The sequence below is a fragment of the Triplophysa dalaica genome, chromosome 11 (genome assembly GCF_015846415.1).
Source record: "Triplophysa dalaica isolate WHDGS20190420 chromosome 11, ASM1584641v1, whole genome shotgun sequence".
NCBI lineage: Eukaryota > Metazoa > Chordata > Actinopteri > Cypriniformes > Nemacheilidae > Triplophysa > Triplophysa dalaica.
Genome location: NC_079552.1, coordinates 5378732 through 5392635, shown reverse-complemented (window position 1 = coordinate 5392635; position 13904 = coordinate 5378732). Strand labels below are relative to the sequence as shown.

The window sequence follows — 13904 nt, the reverse complement described above, 5'->3', positions numbered from 1 at the left end:
TGTGAAGTTCTCTTTCAGCGATGAGAAAAGCCTCTTCCAGGTTTTGTCTGTTGGTTCTGGTTCGGGCTCTAGTCAGGTTCACTGAGTTGGGCCTAAGAGCAGAGAGTATCGCCAAAACACCACTCCGCTCCTCCAGCTTCCCTTAAAATCCTTCACATTCAGAGTACAACCAGCCCTGAGAGAAACAGAATGATTTAACATTGTAGAACTGGCAAATGATTTAATTTGGGGAAAAGGTTACTCGTTGACAGTTCTGATTGTCTAGTACGAAATGCCTCTATTTACATTAATACATTCTATATTGTTGATTTATGTTCCTCACCTGTGGCACTGCTCTCTCACCCACAGCAGCAAGGCTTTTTTGGCAGATACACGAAAACGGGCATGCAGGGGTGAACCATGGGGTGGCACTGGACTGCTGCGGGCACTGCTGCTGGTCGAACGAGAGTCCAGACTTGCCAACGACTCCAGAGAAGGCTGGCGAGAACTGAAGGACAATGTGCTTGCCAGCTCCTCAATCTAAACAAGATAGGAGAGCAACCAGAAAAATAAACATCAAACAATTTTATAATATACCTTTTCTTTTATTACGTTTTTGGGGATCGGAGGTTGACTTACATGAAAGTGCATGATAATGGTCCACACCAGACCCAGAATGATGGAAGGCTTTCCATCCATGATGTCTGAGACATTGATGTTGACCAGTTTTATCTACAAAATAGACAGTAGTTAAACCGTGGAGGTTTGTATTAACTCACGGTGTCATTCTTTTAACTAGACAGAATAGTCCTTTCCAGTGAACCCAGTGCTGTGGCCTCTTACCGATTTCCTTTTGAGAAATTCCAACGCTTTCTCAATGTTTGTTCTATGCTGAAACGTACCCCTTCCTTTCTCCCGATTCTGAAGCAAAGCGAGGATACAGATATTTTACATACACAGTTGATGTATAATTAATTAGTCCAATGATCAGAACTTTTAGTTTCAGAATAATAAATATATAAAAAATGGACACATACAGCAACTGCCACCATGATGTTAAACCACCAATGAGTAAGTTAACACTCACCATTCTCTGATCACTCATCACCTCCAGCAGGTCCAATAATCTGGATCCATCTCTGAGGTCATTAAAAAGATCAAGCACTGTGACCGGAGGCCTCCTCTGAGAACAAGAGTGCATGATCACATATGAAGAACAATCAGCACAAGATAAATGTACACAATATACAGTAGTAGAGACCCAAGTTTAGTCACGGTACAGCGCAAAATCTATAGAAAGTACAGTATACTTGCAAATGAAGTTTTTTTTATATTACATGATGCTTATTAATTCCCATTATGCTCAAAATTGATTCTGAATAGATTTCAATTACTTTAATATAGTATTTTTTATATTTTTTTTCCTTTAACAGATATAATAAAATAATTTGTAATGTAAGTAGCAGTGGTCCGGGGTATATGTGTGAATATGAGTGTTCACGAGTATGTGTGTGTGCGCCTGTTTGGCGGCAACTGTTGCTGTCTGTCTTTCTGTCCCAGGCCGTGTTTGAGAAAATTATATTTACCCCTTGCACACCCCTCAAAGCTATTGGTGAACCTTTAGGAATGACTAAAGCAAACCTATGTGTATCTCATTTATCTGTGATTCAGTTTCTCACGACGAAAACTCACTTGTTTTTTATTAAATGCAAACTTTATTTTCAGCTACATATTATTAAAGCGGTCACATACAGTACAGCGCATAGCTTATGGTTTTAGAGCTCTTGAACTTTAACCCTCACCTTGGACAGCTGGGCATTTATCCAGTTGGTGAATGTTCTCTTCTGAATCTGTTCCTGTTCCACTGAGGGCCAAACACACAGGAGAACATCATAAACCCAACCTCCATACATGGAGTAAACATACACCTGATACAATTACATACAAGATTTCCAGCATTAAATCGCTATGGGCTGTTTTTCAATTCACATGATGTAAAATTAGATGGTATACATGAATGTGCAGGAAACAGGTGCAGTCATTTTCCACATTTTTGGAGGGTGTTATGACAAACTGGCTTGGTTTCTCCATCTTGAATATTTAAGATCTGTGATATTGGAATTACACACTCCCCCAAATGAAATGAATGTAATGGAATGACATTATACAGGTATGTGAAATTCTATTAAAATAAATAAATATGATTTAAGAGCAAATTCATTCATTCATATACACATTATATAACTTTGTACACACAAATGTGGTAGGCTACATGTTTTACATCTCGTACATGTTGTTTGCTAAATGTTTGTAAAATGCAGCACAATTTACGTTTACCATCATAAAGTTGCACAAAGTCATTGAGGTCATCAGCTGTGTGAAGATCCATATTTTCCAACAATCTTCTTTTATCCTCTTCCTAAAACCTCTCAAAATACGACGAGCACAAAAGCTTCAAAAGAGTCTTGCCTCATTCCATAATATCTTACTCCTGCGTTCAGACCTGATTTTCAAGTTAAAAACTTTCTGTTCTTAATCAAACAAGAAAAGTGTGTGATCACTACTATTGCTGCAAACCCATGGAACATACCTGATCTTTTACCGGACTCTCGTCACAAGCCTGCAGTGACTCTAAATGAACTTTCCCCCTTATTAGCTGCTAAACATGGCCACACTCACTATGAATAAGACTCTGAGCTCAGTTATATCAGGATAATGTCTCAGAAGTGTTGCTGTTGAGCCACTGACCCACAAATAGAAGGAAGAGACTATCTGTAAAAATGCTTTCCTGTATCTCAGTGGTAAGAGCATGATTCTACCAACGCCAAGGTCATGGGTTTGATCCCAGGGATTGCACATACTTAGGAGCAAAAGTACTAAGATTCATATTTTAATTAATTCACAGTATAAATTATATCGATGTGAGAGCCCACCATGAGAATGCATATTCCTAGATTTCACTGAAAACAGGATGTAGATCAAGTTTGGGACTTCTAAGATTACCCATTAGACCCCAATAAGAAGTCCAAAATAATGACTCATTACTTAAAAAAATAGTAAAAATATCTTTATATTTTTTATATTATTTGACAAACATTAATATTAAAAACTGGAATCAAATTTCATGTAGGCCTATTTATCTTATTTTGTATCTTTGACAGACTTGAATTGAGCAAAAAAATTATAGGTTTCCTCACAACACAAAATCAAAACAAACACACACACACCGATACATGTGCTGAGAATGAAAAAACACAATAGCCTGAATTATTAGTCAAGGTGTGTAAACCACCTCGCTGACAAAGAATTCAAAACAACAAAAGCTTCTTGCCGAACCCTCCCATTCTCTGCTGACCTATTTAAATGAACTCTGCAGAAACATAATGACAGAACAGACTGGAATGTTTCCATTCAACAAAGTTGCACATCTTGTACGGTGTAATATCTTTTGAGAGGTGCAGTTTTAAATCGTTAGAGACAACTCCTCTGAATAAACAACAGAAGGAGGAGAAACAATCATAAAATGACAGAGCGAAACAAAAGTGAAGACTCGTAACACGGGTGACAGTTTTTAAAAAAATGCATTCAGGGACATTCATCCACATATTGTAATGAAATGACCCTGTGAAGTTAAACCTTTGAACTTAAATATACAGTGCTACCACCACTAAATAAAATGTTTTTTTTTAAAGTCAAGTGATGTTTCATGTTGATAAAAACTATTTATAACCAGCCAGCCAATGTTGTCCAATATGTGCAATAGATTTTTATCATATGTATGTGCACCTCACCTTGTGAATTGTGTGTCTCCTTTCGAGACCTTTCAGATGGGCGTTCAGCCCCCACACTGTTAGGTAACTTCTTTTTGGTGGCTTTTAAAAAACATTATGTGTCATTAAGCAGCCCTCAATATTGGTGATGCATAAAAAGTATTGAGTCCCAATCCGAATTATGCTCAATGCTCTTTAATTTCCAGAGTGCATTTTGAACAGAGTAATAAATAGAAACTATTATTTTGAGGAATTTAAATAAGAGAAGTTACGATAAACTCACCCATGCTGAAGTAATCAGATTAACTAGTCCAGAATTCCCTGCATTAGCATGTAGAAAATTGCAATGGTAGCAATGTTTTATCAACTGTCCTCATCTTGCAGTTGAACCAAGTTATAAAGTGCAAAAGTGAAACAAATTCTGATTTAAATCCCTTTTATATTCTTTTTCAAAACCATTTTCGTGTAAAATACATGTACAGTGCTGAATTGTACATACTGATCACAGCACAATGTTCCTGGTTTTCTTTACCTAGGATATTCAAAAACAAGTGCCAGTACAGCAGGTTTTAGACAAGCTCCACCCTTTACCTATGCCCACACACCAACACACACACACACACAGCATGTCCACACAGGTGGTGAATAATGCGTTTCTTATTGCAAAACTGCTGAGCCCTACATGATGCATATGTAAAAACATTATTTGCATTTTCAGCAATATTGACATCAGCTTTAGAATTTGTTTTCATTTTAAAATGATCAGGAGAATACTTGGAATTTTAACACTTTATCTTGAGATTAATGACATTATCCTACCATTTCGCATATCATTTTTGTCATAACCATGTCACTAAAACTGATATTTTTTATATTTTTCTTTGGGCTATAAGGTTTCTGTACAATAGCTAAACTTATATCAGAAATTGTACTGTAGCTCCGGTAATTGTTACATGTGTGATATTAAACTATGATTCTTTTGTTTTTGTCAAAACTGCAAGTTTATGTATGACAGTGGTGAATATTCAATACATAGAACAAATCCATCTATTTAAGACTGTCCCGTATTCTTAATTCATGCGTTCATTGAAGTAAATGCTAGACTTGTTGATATTCAAAATAAATATTTGACATGACAGCAGTTACAGCGCACATCTGATGTTGACACATAGAGTTACACCAAAGCAAAATAAATATTCTGTTGCAGAACCAGGAAGTTGCAATAAAATGTAAATTAATACAGCTCTGACATGTTTAACAGGTTAATCCAAAACCATTTTTCATGCCTGTCCTTTAAGAAATATTTGTACCATTGTATTAAATGTTATTCAAACTTTAATGGAAGTGGCAAACTATCATTTAGGCGTTAAATTGTCATTTGTTGATTTGATTTAAGAGTGCTTAGTTCTGTCTTGATATACTGTAATTGAGTCTAAAACCACAAATGTATAGCTACCTTAAAAAAAACCATATCAATACAATAATTACATCTTTGGGCAAGCAGAATCTGAGACAGAAAAGAGGGGTAAAATATGCTTTAAAGCTTTACTGTTTTGGATGCCTCGTAAATGACTTGAATTTGCTCTTTCAAGAAGGACAAAGGTCAAATTAAGTCCAATGAATGAATGAATTTCATAGTGCCATTCCAATTCCAATAAAAATCACATTTAAATAGAAACGTAATGACAGATTTAAAACAGATCATGACCAAACCAAACCAAACGCGAAAGAAAGATATTTTTCATTATGCTCAATCAGAGCTTTAGTCTGACCTTGCAGAAGTATGTGGACATCATCGATGTCCAGTGGACGTGAGCCAGATTCACGGGACGAGTCCCCAGATGTCCTCTCTGATGTCATGGTTCCCACAGAGACACGTCAGCTGAACGTGAGCTGAAGCATTGCAGCATCTGTGAGGGGAAATATGATGATGTTGCAGTTTTACAGTTACATATTTACAGGTTATAATGTCTTATACAAACATGATCACAGGTACATCCTGCAACCCTCATTCATTTTAGTAAATGACTCATATAATCAATTGAATATTGGCTCATTTATAAGCCTGGCGATATGCTTTAGCAAATCTAATTCAATGAAAACAATTAATTTAATTAAACTAGTAATTTTTTTATGATCTCAGGTGATGCAAAACCTTGGGACTGTGGAGGCACTGAACACAGAAGACCTTTCTAAAACTTTTCCATTTAAGCATGACAGACATGTACAAACCAAGCCAACAGAGCAGGTTATTCAGACCAAACCTAAACACTATTCATATTCACATCGCTACAGGATCTAAAATGCTGGTAAAGTGAAGAGGTCATAAAAAATGTACATAAACACTCATTTAAACCAAGAGCACATCATCTTAAATCCCCGGGATCAAAGCAATAAATGAACAACAGTGCCATCAAGGGGCTCAAAACTACTACTGTATATATATATTTTATGGCAGTAAAGAACAACAAATATGTGAAGGGATATGATATACTGTGGGTGTATGATTATAAAAAAAGCACAGTCACGTAAATAAACCAATCATGATAAAACAATATTCAATGTGTGAGTGTCTTTTGCTGGGATAAGTCACTCTATAGAAAGGGAAGAATGTGTACTATCTTGAGCTAGACTTCCAATTACAAAAAGGTGATGAATATTGATTGAAAACAGAGAAACAATTAACAACATACATTTCCAAAAGATCTATAAATCTCATTGGAACTGACCACCATAACACTTTGCACAATACAGAGAAGGACAGTCCCACAGGACAAGCACCTTCACAACACAGTGACAAATCTATCCTATTTTACTTTATGCCTGAGCTTAGAAGAACAAAGAACTGACAACTAAATTTAGAGAACAATTCTGAGAAAGCAACATCTTTTAATGATAAACAGAATACGCTTTGATTTAGGGTTTATGAGAATGCAAATCAATCAATCTGATTAAGATGACCACATAAAAAAAATAACAAACATTACAACAAATTGTGTCCTCGTGTGTGAGCTGTAAAATTACAAAACTGAATCTTTATGAGAGGCTCACGGACACCCAGTACATAATAACCCGCGTGACCTTTGACACACGGAATGCCATGAGCGCGAAAGGGGTGTTGCGCGCTCCACCGGCCCAAAATAGTTACAAATACCCTGTTGCAAATACCGTTCAATATAAGAAGCTTACATTTCAGCTATTAAACACACGCATGCCATGACCTAGTGGCATGTATGTATATATTAGACTTGTTAGTAATATTATATTATATTTCAAACCTAACCTGTTATAATGGTTTTATATAAAAATGTCAAATTAACTGGTGTTTTGAATTAGAGGACAAGAAATGTTATAAAGTTGCGAGGGCAAACATAGAAGAAACAATAACAACCAAAAACAAGAATTAACCAAATTAAATATGATGTGGTTATGATTAATGGTGAGTTATATGTTATTCAATACCTTAAAACTGACTGTCAAGGTGGGTATGTTCAGATGAACTTCAAAGTTCATACTTACATGTTTGGGGGAAAGTAAGAACCTCTCTTTCAAACGTACGGTTACGCATTCAGTGTTGACTGTTCTCCATCGTCAATAACAATAACAACAAATATAAGTCGTTATGGAACTCGTACCACTGCGTGTAACGATGTGTGACGCGTATATATTCCCGTTTAGCTGCGCTCGAAGCGAGAATCATCCGTACGACGGAGTGCGCGTGTAACCGGACGCGCCCCTCGGTGTCTCTAAATTATAACGTCCACTCAGAAACCTGCAGCAGTTCAGCAGTTGAAACTAAATGATAAACATACTACACAATTATCAAATACACACTTCATAACAAGATGTAGCAATATTCATTAATGCCAGTGTTATACAATTTGCAAGTACATATAAACAGGGGTCAATTTAGTATGTGCGTGATAATCTATTATAAACACTTTAAACACTTTAACTCTTGCATAATTGTTACACATGCAGCTGTATTGACCTTAGCAGCTTGAGAGATTATTACATTTATATTCATTAAAAAACTAAATATAGGCCTATTCCTAATGGATTCATATGAGAATGTTTCAAGAGTAAGTGACAAAATCGTACAGAAGCTATTTGGTAGTGCAAAGAGGAAAAGGGGGAGTTTTGAAGAATACATTTTCATGGAGAACATTTAATAATGGTTGAGGGTAATAATGCTGCAGAAGTGATTTACACGAATTAAAATCACACACGGTAATGTTGAATGTGACACAACAACCCAATGCATTAAAATTTCACGAATACTTAATAGTTAATAGCAGTAACAACTTTACACATGGGTTGGTTATAGGCCTAAAGTACACAAAAATATACTGTCATATTGTAGTAGGCTATGCCTAAAAACACATTTCAATACTATTGTTTTTGTCATTGTTAAAGAATGGTTATAATGGGCCTAATAAAAACCATTTACAAGAATCAAAACAACTCACTTAATTGACTTCAATTAAAGCCATACCGTGCCCTGTAGATTTAGAAAAGGGTGTTCAAGAAAAAGATGTTTGTGAATTAGGGTGACTGAGGTAGTGCTTTTTCATCCCAAGAAAATACATATAAATAATTACATTATGCATTTATTTTTTAAATAAATGCTGAATTAAAGTAAAAATACCTAGGGACTGCATGACATCAGTGGACATAAGTGGCGGATTTGTGGACTATTGGATGTTATAGAAGTTTAGCCTCCCAAAAATATCCATCACTGGAGGAATATTGTACATTTAAACTACAATAGAAATGGATGGCTTTAAGGGTTCTCGATACATAAATCAGTAACATTTTGTAAAATGATTATTTCAGATATCAAAGTAAATAATGTGTACATAGATCCAATGTCCCACAGATCAGGGGAAAAACTGTAGTTTTATAGCCAAACTGAATGTATTATTTTTTCATGAAAATAAAGAGACTTTTATTATGGGAAGGACTGTCTGCAAATAAACATTCACCCACTACTTTCTCATTTTTATGTTCATAATATTGGTTCTGTCTTTGCTGTTCCTTTTGGCTATACTACAGGTAATTATAACACATATCACAGGCAGGTCTATGTAATCTTTCAAACAATGAAGATTATTGTTCATAAGGATAGTAAAATTACTGAAATATCTCAGTATAACCGAGCTGTCTTTAAAATGTGTAATTAACTATAAAGCTGGCAAAAATTATTGCACCCATCACGCTTTCATTATTATAAGATTACATCTTAATTTTGCCACCATTTGGACAGGTTTGGTGCCTAAAGCCTCATTAAACTTGTCCCATACACCTCCTCTTCTATACTTACAGTAAAGTAACCTGCGAGGTAGATAGATCCTCATGGTGAATAAATGAATCCATGGATTAGAGAACGAAGGTGCTTCCCACTCATTTCCGTGTGGATGACTTTGAACAAAAAGAGCTTCTTTCCTCCTAAGAGGTAAGACATGCCTGAGGGTCTGGATCAATCTCTGAACTTAACACATGGACACTCCGGCTCCTTCATGTTTTGTCATCAGTCTCCCTGTGACATCTTGTTATCATTGTCAAATGAAGCTGGCACAACACAGACAGCCCCGCGCTGTTGTAGGTGGGGTTTGCAGGGCCGTTTCTAATAAATGGCAGATTTGAGTCAGCAGAGGTAAGAACTAAAGTCAGATCACGCTTACTGCATGTTTCATTCAGTTATCTTTGCATAAGTCGAACCCACTCAAACAAAAGACCAACCTGGAAGACAAATCTAAGGATTTTTTGTATTAATAATTTTTTACTGTTTTTTATTTAGGAAAAAGTGGCACTACTGAGATCTGAGAACTACATTGGCTCCTTTCTCTGAAGCACAAAGGTATGAAACATGTATTATTAAAGGTATTATTGTCTGATTCTGAAAACTCTAAACTTATTAATAATATTATTAAAAACTGTTTAATGATGTTCATGAATCGCATAGATTTTTTATCAAGAGCACATGCTGACCTTTTAAAACTGAAGAAATAACAGAAATGACTTTGTAAATGTGTGTGTGGCAGATTTTCTCATGTAAAGCTGTGCTGTGTGACTCCGGCTGTTTGGCTGTGTTTTGGGGGTGATATTGAAGCCTCTGTGCTCAACCTGAAGCGTTTCGTTGGCTGTGCCGTGCGAGAATTCACATTTCTGGCCCGTAAACCAGGCTGCGGCGGGATGCACATCACCACTGATGCCTGCTGGGGGCGCTGCGAGACCTGGGAAGTAAGAATGTTATATTAGCCACTTAACTATTTTCTCACGCTCTATAAATTATGAATGAATAAATGAAAAGGAAACAGAAAAACGGAGAGAGAAAGAGTAGAGACAGGGGGAGGGATAGAGAAAAACAAATAGAAAACCGAATAATAGAAAGATTTTTATTAATTTATTATCAAACATTTAACTTAACAAGTTTAAAAGTACAGCCACAGAAAAAAAACTGTAAGTTGTGATACAAGACATTGGCCAATCACCCTTTTCTCATCTGTCATAACTCCAGAAGCCCATTCTAGACCCGCCCTTCATCGAGTCATATCAGCGTGTGTGCACCTATAATGAGACCCGATTAGTGACGGTACAGCTGCCGAACTGCTCGGTCCAGGTGGACCCGTCCTACACCTATCCAGTGGCCATCCGGTGTGACTGCGGGGTCTGTCTCACCAGCACCACTGAATGCATCACTTCTGTCTAAAACCCAGGAGAAACCAACATTCACTATATGTGTATGTGTGTGAGGGAGAAAGAGAGAGAGATTTACCTACATATCTTGCTTGTTTTAATTTTTGTCCTTTGTTTTGTCTGCATAGAGCAAAATGTCATTAAATTTCAGACAGCACACCTGCAGTCATCTGTCATAACCTGAAAAACACAACATATATTTAGTAGTTATATCCAAGAAGAAAACTTCCTTGTTCAGAGTTGCTTTTTCATATCTCGGGGGACTTAATAGTTGATATTAACAGTTGTTTGGTATATGAAGAATTTGACGAGAATAAACTAGAAATTTCTGACTTTTGATTGAAGACTACAAACTCACACGCTTATTGGTATTTTAAAGCATTCATAATAAATAATGCGATATGCAATAATGTGTGTGGTTAGAAAACTCCTCCGTAAATGTGCACAATGCATGCTGGGTAATGTAAACCTGCCAGACTTGTGTTTCAACAGTATTTGTTTATCTACACCAGGGGCTCCTGTCAAAAATCAGCATTGCTATTTTGTTCTTGAAAAATTAATATGTATTCTGTATCAGTTTCTTTGTTTTTTTCAACTTGTAAGTACTGTACTTGGCAGAGGCTTATGTCTTGTGACTATGACACATGAGCCCATATGTACAGTATGTGTGAGTAATACAACAGGGGACGAAGAGATTCTCTTTTAGATCTAACGGGTGTATCAGAAGGGTGTCCAGCCTCCTGTAGGGTGCTAAAATTGTTCTTCTCTAAATGTCATTAATGGTCATGCATGTAGCATCTGCCCTCTCTATCTTTCCTACATGCACTCACACACGCACATAAACACACCACTTCTCTTGTCCGTTAAACCGTTGTCCGTTGTTCATGATGAGGAGATGGTGGTCTAGTGGGTTAAACCACTGAACTGGTAATCAAAGGTTGCTGGTTCGATCCCAGCATCCACCACCAGTGTGTCCTTGAGCAAGACACATTACTCCATGTTGCTCCAAGGGGGATTTTCCCTGTAAAAACCGTCTGCCCAAGTGACTAAATGTAAATGTAAATGTTAAACAGGGAATATCAACAAACCCAGACCCATTTAAACTGACCCTGGAAAAGGCTTGAATACTCTCAAAAAGCTTGGTACCTATGCATCCAAGGTTAGGGGAATTTATCATAATTTTAATGCAATCAAACGTCAGAAAAATAAGACTACCAACCTAAATAACTGATGTTCCTCGATTCGTTAACTGAATTTGTTTTAATTAAAATTGCAAGTATAAGACTTTAAGTCTGTATTTGCAAAGGGGCCTCACAATAAAAAAGTTTGAGAACCACTGATCTAGTTTTTATATCGCTTTCTGTATTTTAATGTTTATTTCCAATAAACAAAGTTGTGGGATGTATTCAAATGCCTTTACTTTACTGACCTATTCAAAATGTCATCTTTTATATAGAAAGGTATTGAATTTCATATATGTCTGGCCTTCATCAGGGGAGGAGACCAATGTGTGACACTGAAACGTTTTCTTCATTTAAAACAAGCAGCAGCCCATTTGCTCTTTATATGCACAAAGTACAGATCCAACATATGTGAACATCTAATTTTATCATCAATGTGCTGCAGAATTGAATGCTATTATGTCTGATCCTGGCAAAACTGGGTGGTCACATATGCCAGCAGCAGTCCCTCCATGATAAATGATTGTAAATCTTCCTAATGTGAAATTGATGGAAAAAAACATTTCCTCTCCTGCTCCTGCATCATAATGAGCAGCAAACGCAAATGGTTATTACCTACCCCATTTTCACCCTGAGAACAGTTTGTTACATATGCTGCAGAGATCAAATTCTGCTATATGCTTAGATACAGAATGACATTTATTAGGACCAACAGTTAATTCCCAATATTTTCCATACTCACAAATAGTAGTTTACTTTTAAAATAGACTTCTAGGAAACCCAGATGCTCTCCATAATGACAAATATATAATTAGAAAATGAATAGTTCCCATTCTGGATGCTTATTTGTCAATGCAACATTTTAGCTAGCAATAGCAAAAACAATTTACAGTTCAGCACCCTTAATCTCTGACCTCACCAGATAATTTTTCCAGGTTTTGACCCCTGATAATTCTGATGCCCAGAGTTTGCATGATGTTGGTCAGATTTCCTGTCTAATACTTTTGATAGACGTTGTTCATGATGGTTATTTTACGGTACTCTTTACCAGCATTCTCTGAAATGTCAAACTCCCCTGAATCTTTGTCCTAGATTGATACCCATATAACCATTTGTCAAATCAATTCTATTCAATTAACTGTCAAACAGTTAAGCTCTAAATCTGGCCCAATTTATGTACAAGATAGACTCTTTCAAAGCTCTTTCAAGCAAATAAGCTTCTATAAATCAAAAAGAAAAGACATGTATTGTAGACACTTGTATAATCTTCTTACGCGAACTGTTATCCTATATCATATAATTGGTTTAATCTTTTAGTTGTAAAATATAGTTTTAATCTTTTTAAACACTTTTTTATTCTTAAATATCAAATTACAGCACTTACTGGACAATTAAAAACAATTATCAAAGTTCCCTTATAGGTTCTACAAAGGTGCTTGTATTTCTCTCTCTTTGAGTAAACCACTAAAGGGATTTTGGCCACTTTTGAAAGGTTTACTTTCTTACAAATATGGTGATATGGGCTATCTTAAAGTTACAGCCACGCTGAGCTATTAATAAAAGTCAATCTAGACTAAATACCAGAGTTTAATCAAGCATGAAATTAAGAACGATCCCTTTTAGGATCTAATGACCTTCTATATGTTTATGACAGAACCAACACTGCAAGGGTTACACACAAATACAGATTTTTTTAAAGCTACTATGTTTGTTCCTGTCGTAGCCCCTAACTCTCAAAATTATTTCTTTAACAGCATTTACTGTTATGCATTTTGCAGACGCTATTACCTAAAAGCAACTTACAATGCATTAAAAATACAATACAAAGCTCTGCTAATTCAGAAGTTTTTAGATTTTGACAGTTTTACTTTATATTTTAAATTATTTATAGGCAGTTAGCCTTTATAATTTTAGCCACCTCAGAACACACATCCACACAAAGTGCTAATGCTCTGACATGCTTAAAATATGTGTAATTGAGTTTAACTTAAACTTAGATAAGTTACACAAAAATGTAAGAATCCTATGGCCTTGATGCAAAGCTGCAGTACAGTTACCTGAAAAATGACTTCTGGCAAGAGCTTCATCTGTCTTTATTTCACAAAATCCACCGATCCGCAGTACTGAAGAGCTGCAGTTTCATCTGTCTGCAACCTGAAAAAGACATGAAAAAAGAAATTCCTTCCAACACAAAACAGCTGTTTATCTGTAATCAACAGGAATTCTGAAATCCTTACTATTTTAAAAGGGTGAGAAAATGACAAAGTTCAAAGCT

General features: G+C 36.0%; 1 protein-coding gene and 1 pseudogene across 1 annotated transcript; one reads left to right on the top strand and one right to left on the bottom strand.

The window, feature by feature from the left end:
- The window catches only part of LOC130431958 (nesprin-2-like), a 6946-nt pseudogene extending 2685 nt beyond the window's left edge, over nucleotides 1-4261 (bottom strand).
- A 1286-nt stretch (nucleotides 4262-5547) lies between these two features.
- On the top strand, nucleotides 5548-10461 carry LOC130431957 (glycoprotein hormone beta-5-like). The gene is made up of 3 exons (XM_056761173.1): nucleotides 5548-5637; nucleotides 9810-9992; nucleotides 10270-10461. The coding sequence occupies exons 1-3, from the start codon at nucleotides 5548-5550 to the stop codon at nucleotides 10459-10461; spliced, it is 465 nt and encodes a 154-aa protein (XP_056617151.1).
- The last annotated feature ends 3443 nt before the right edge of the window (nucleotides 10462-13904 follow it).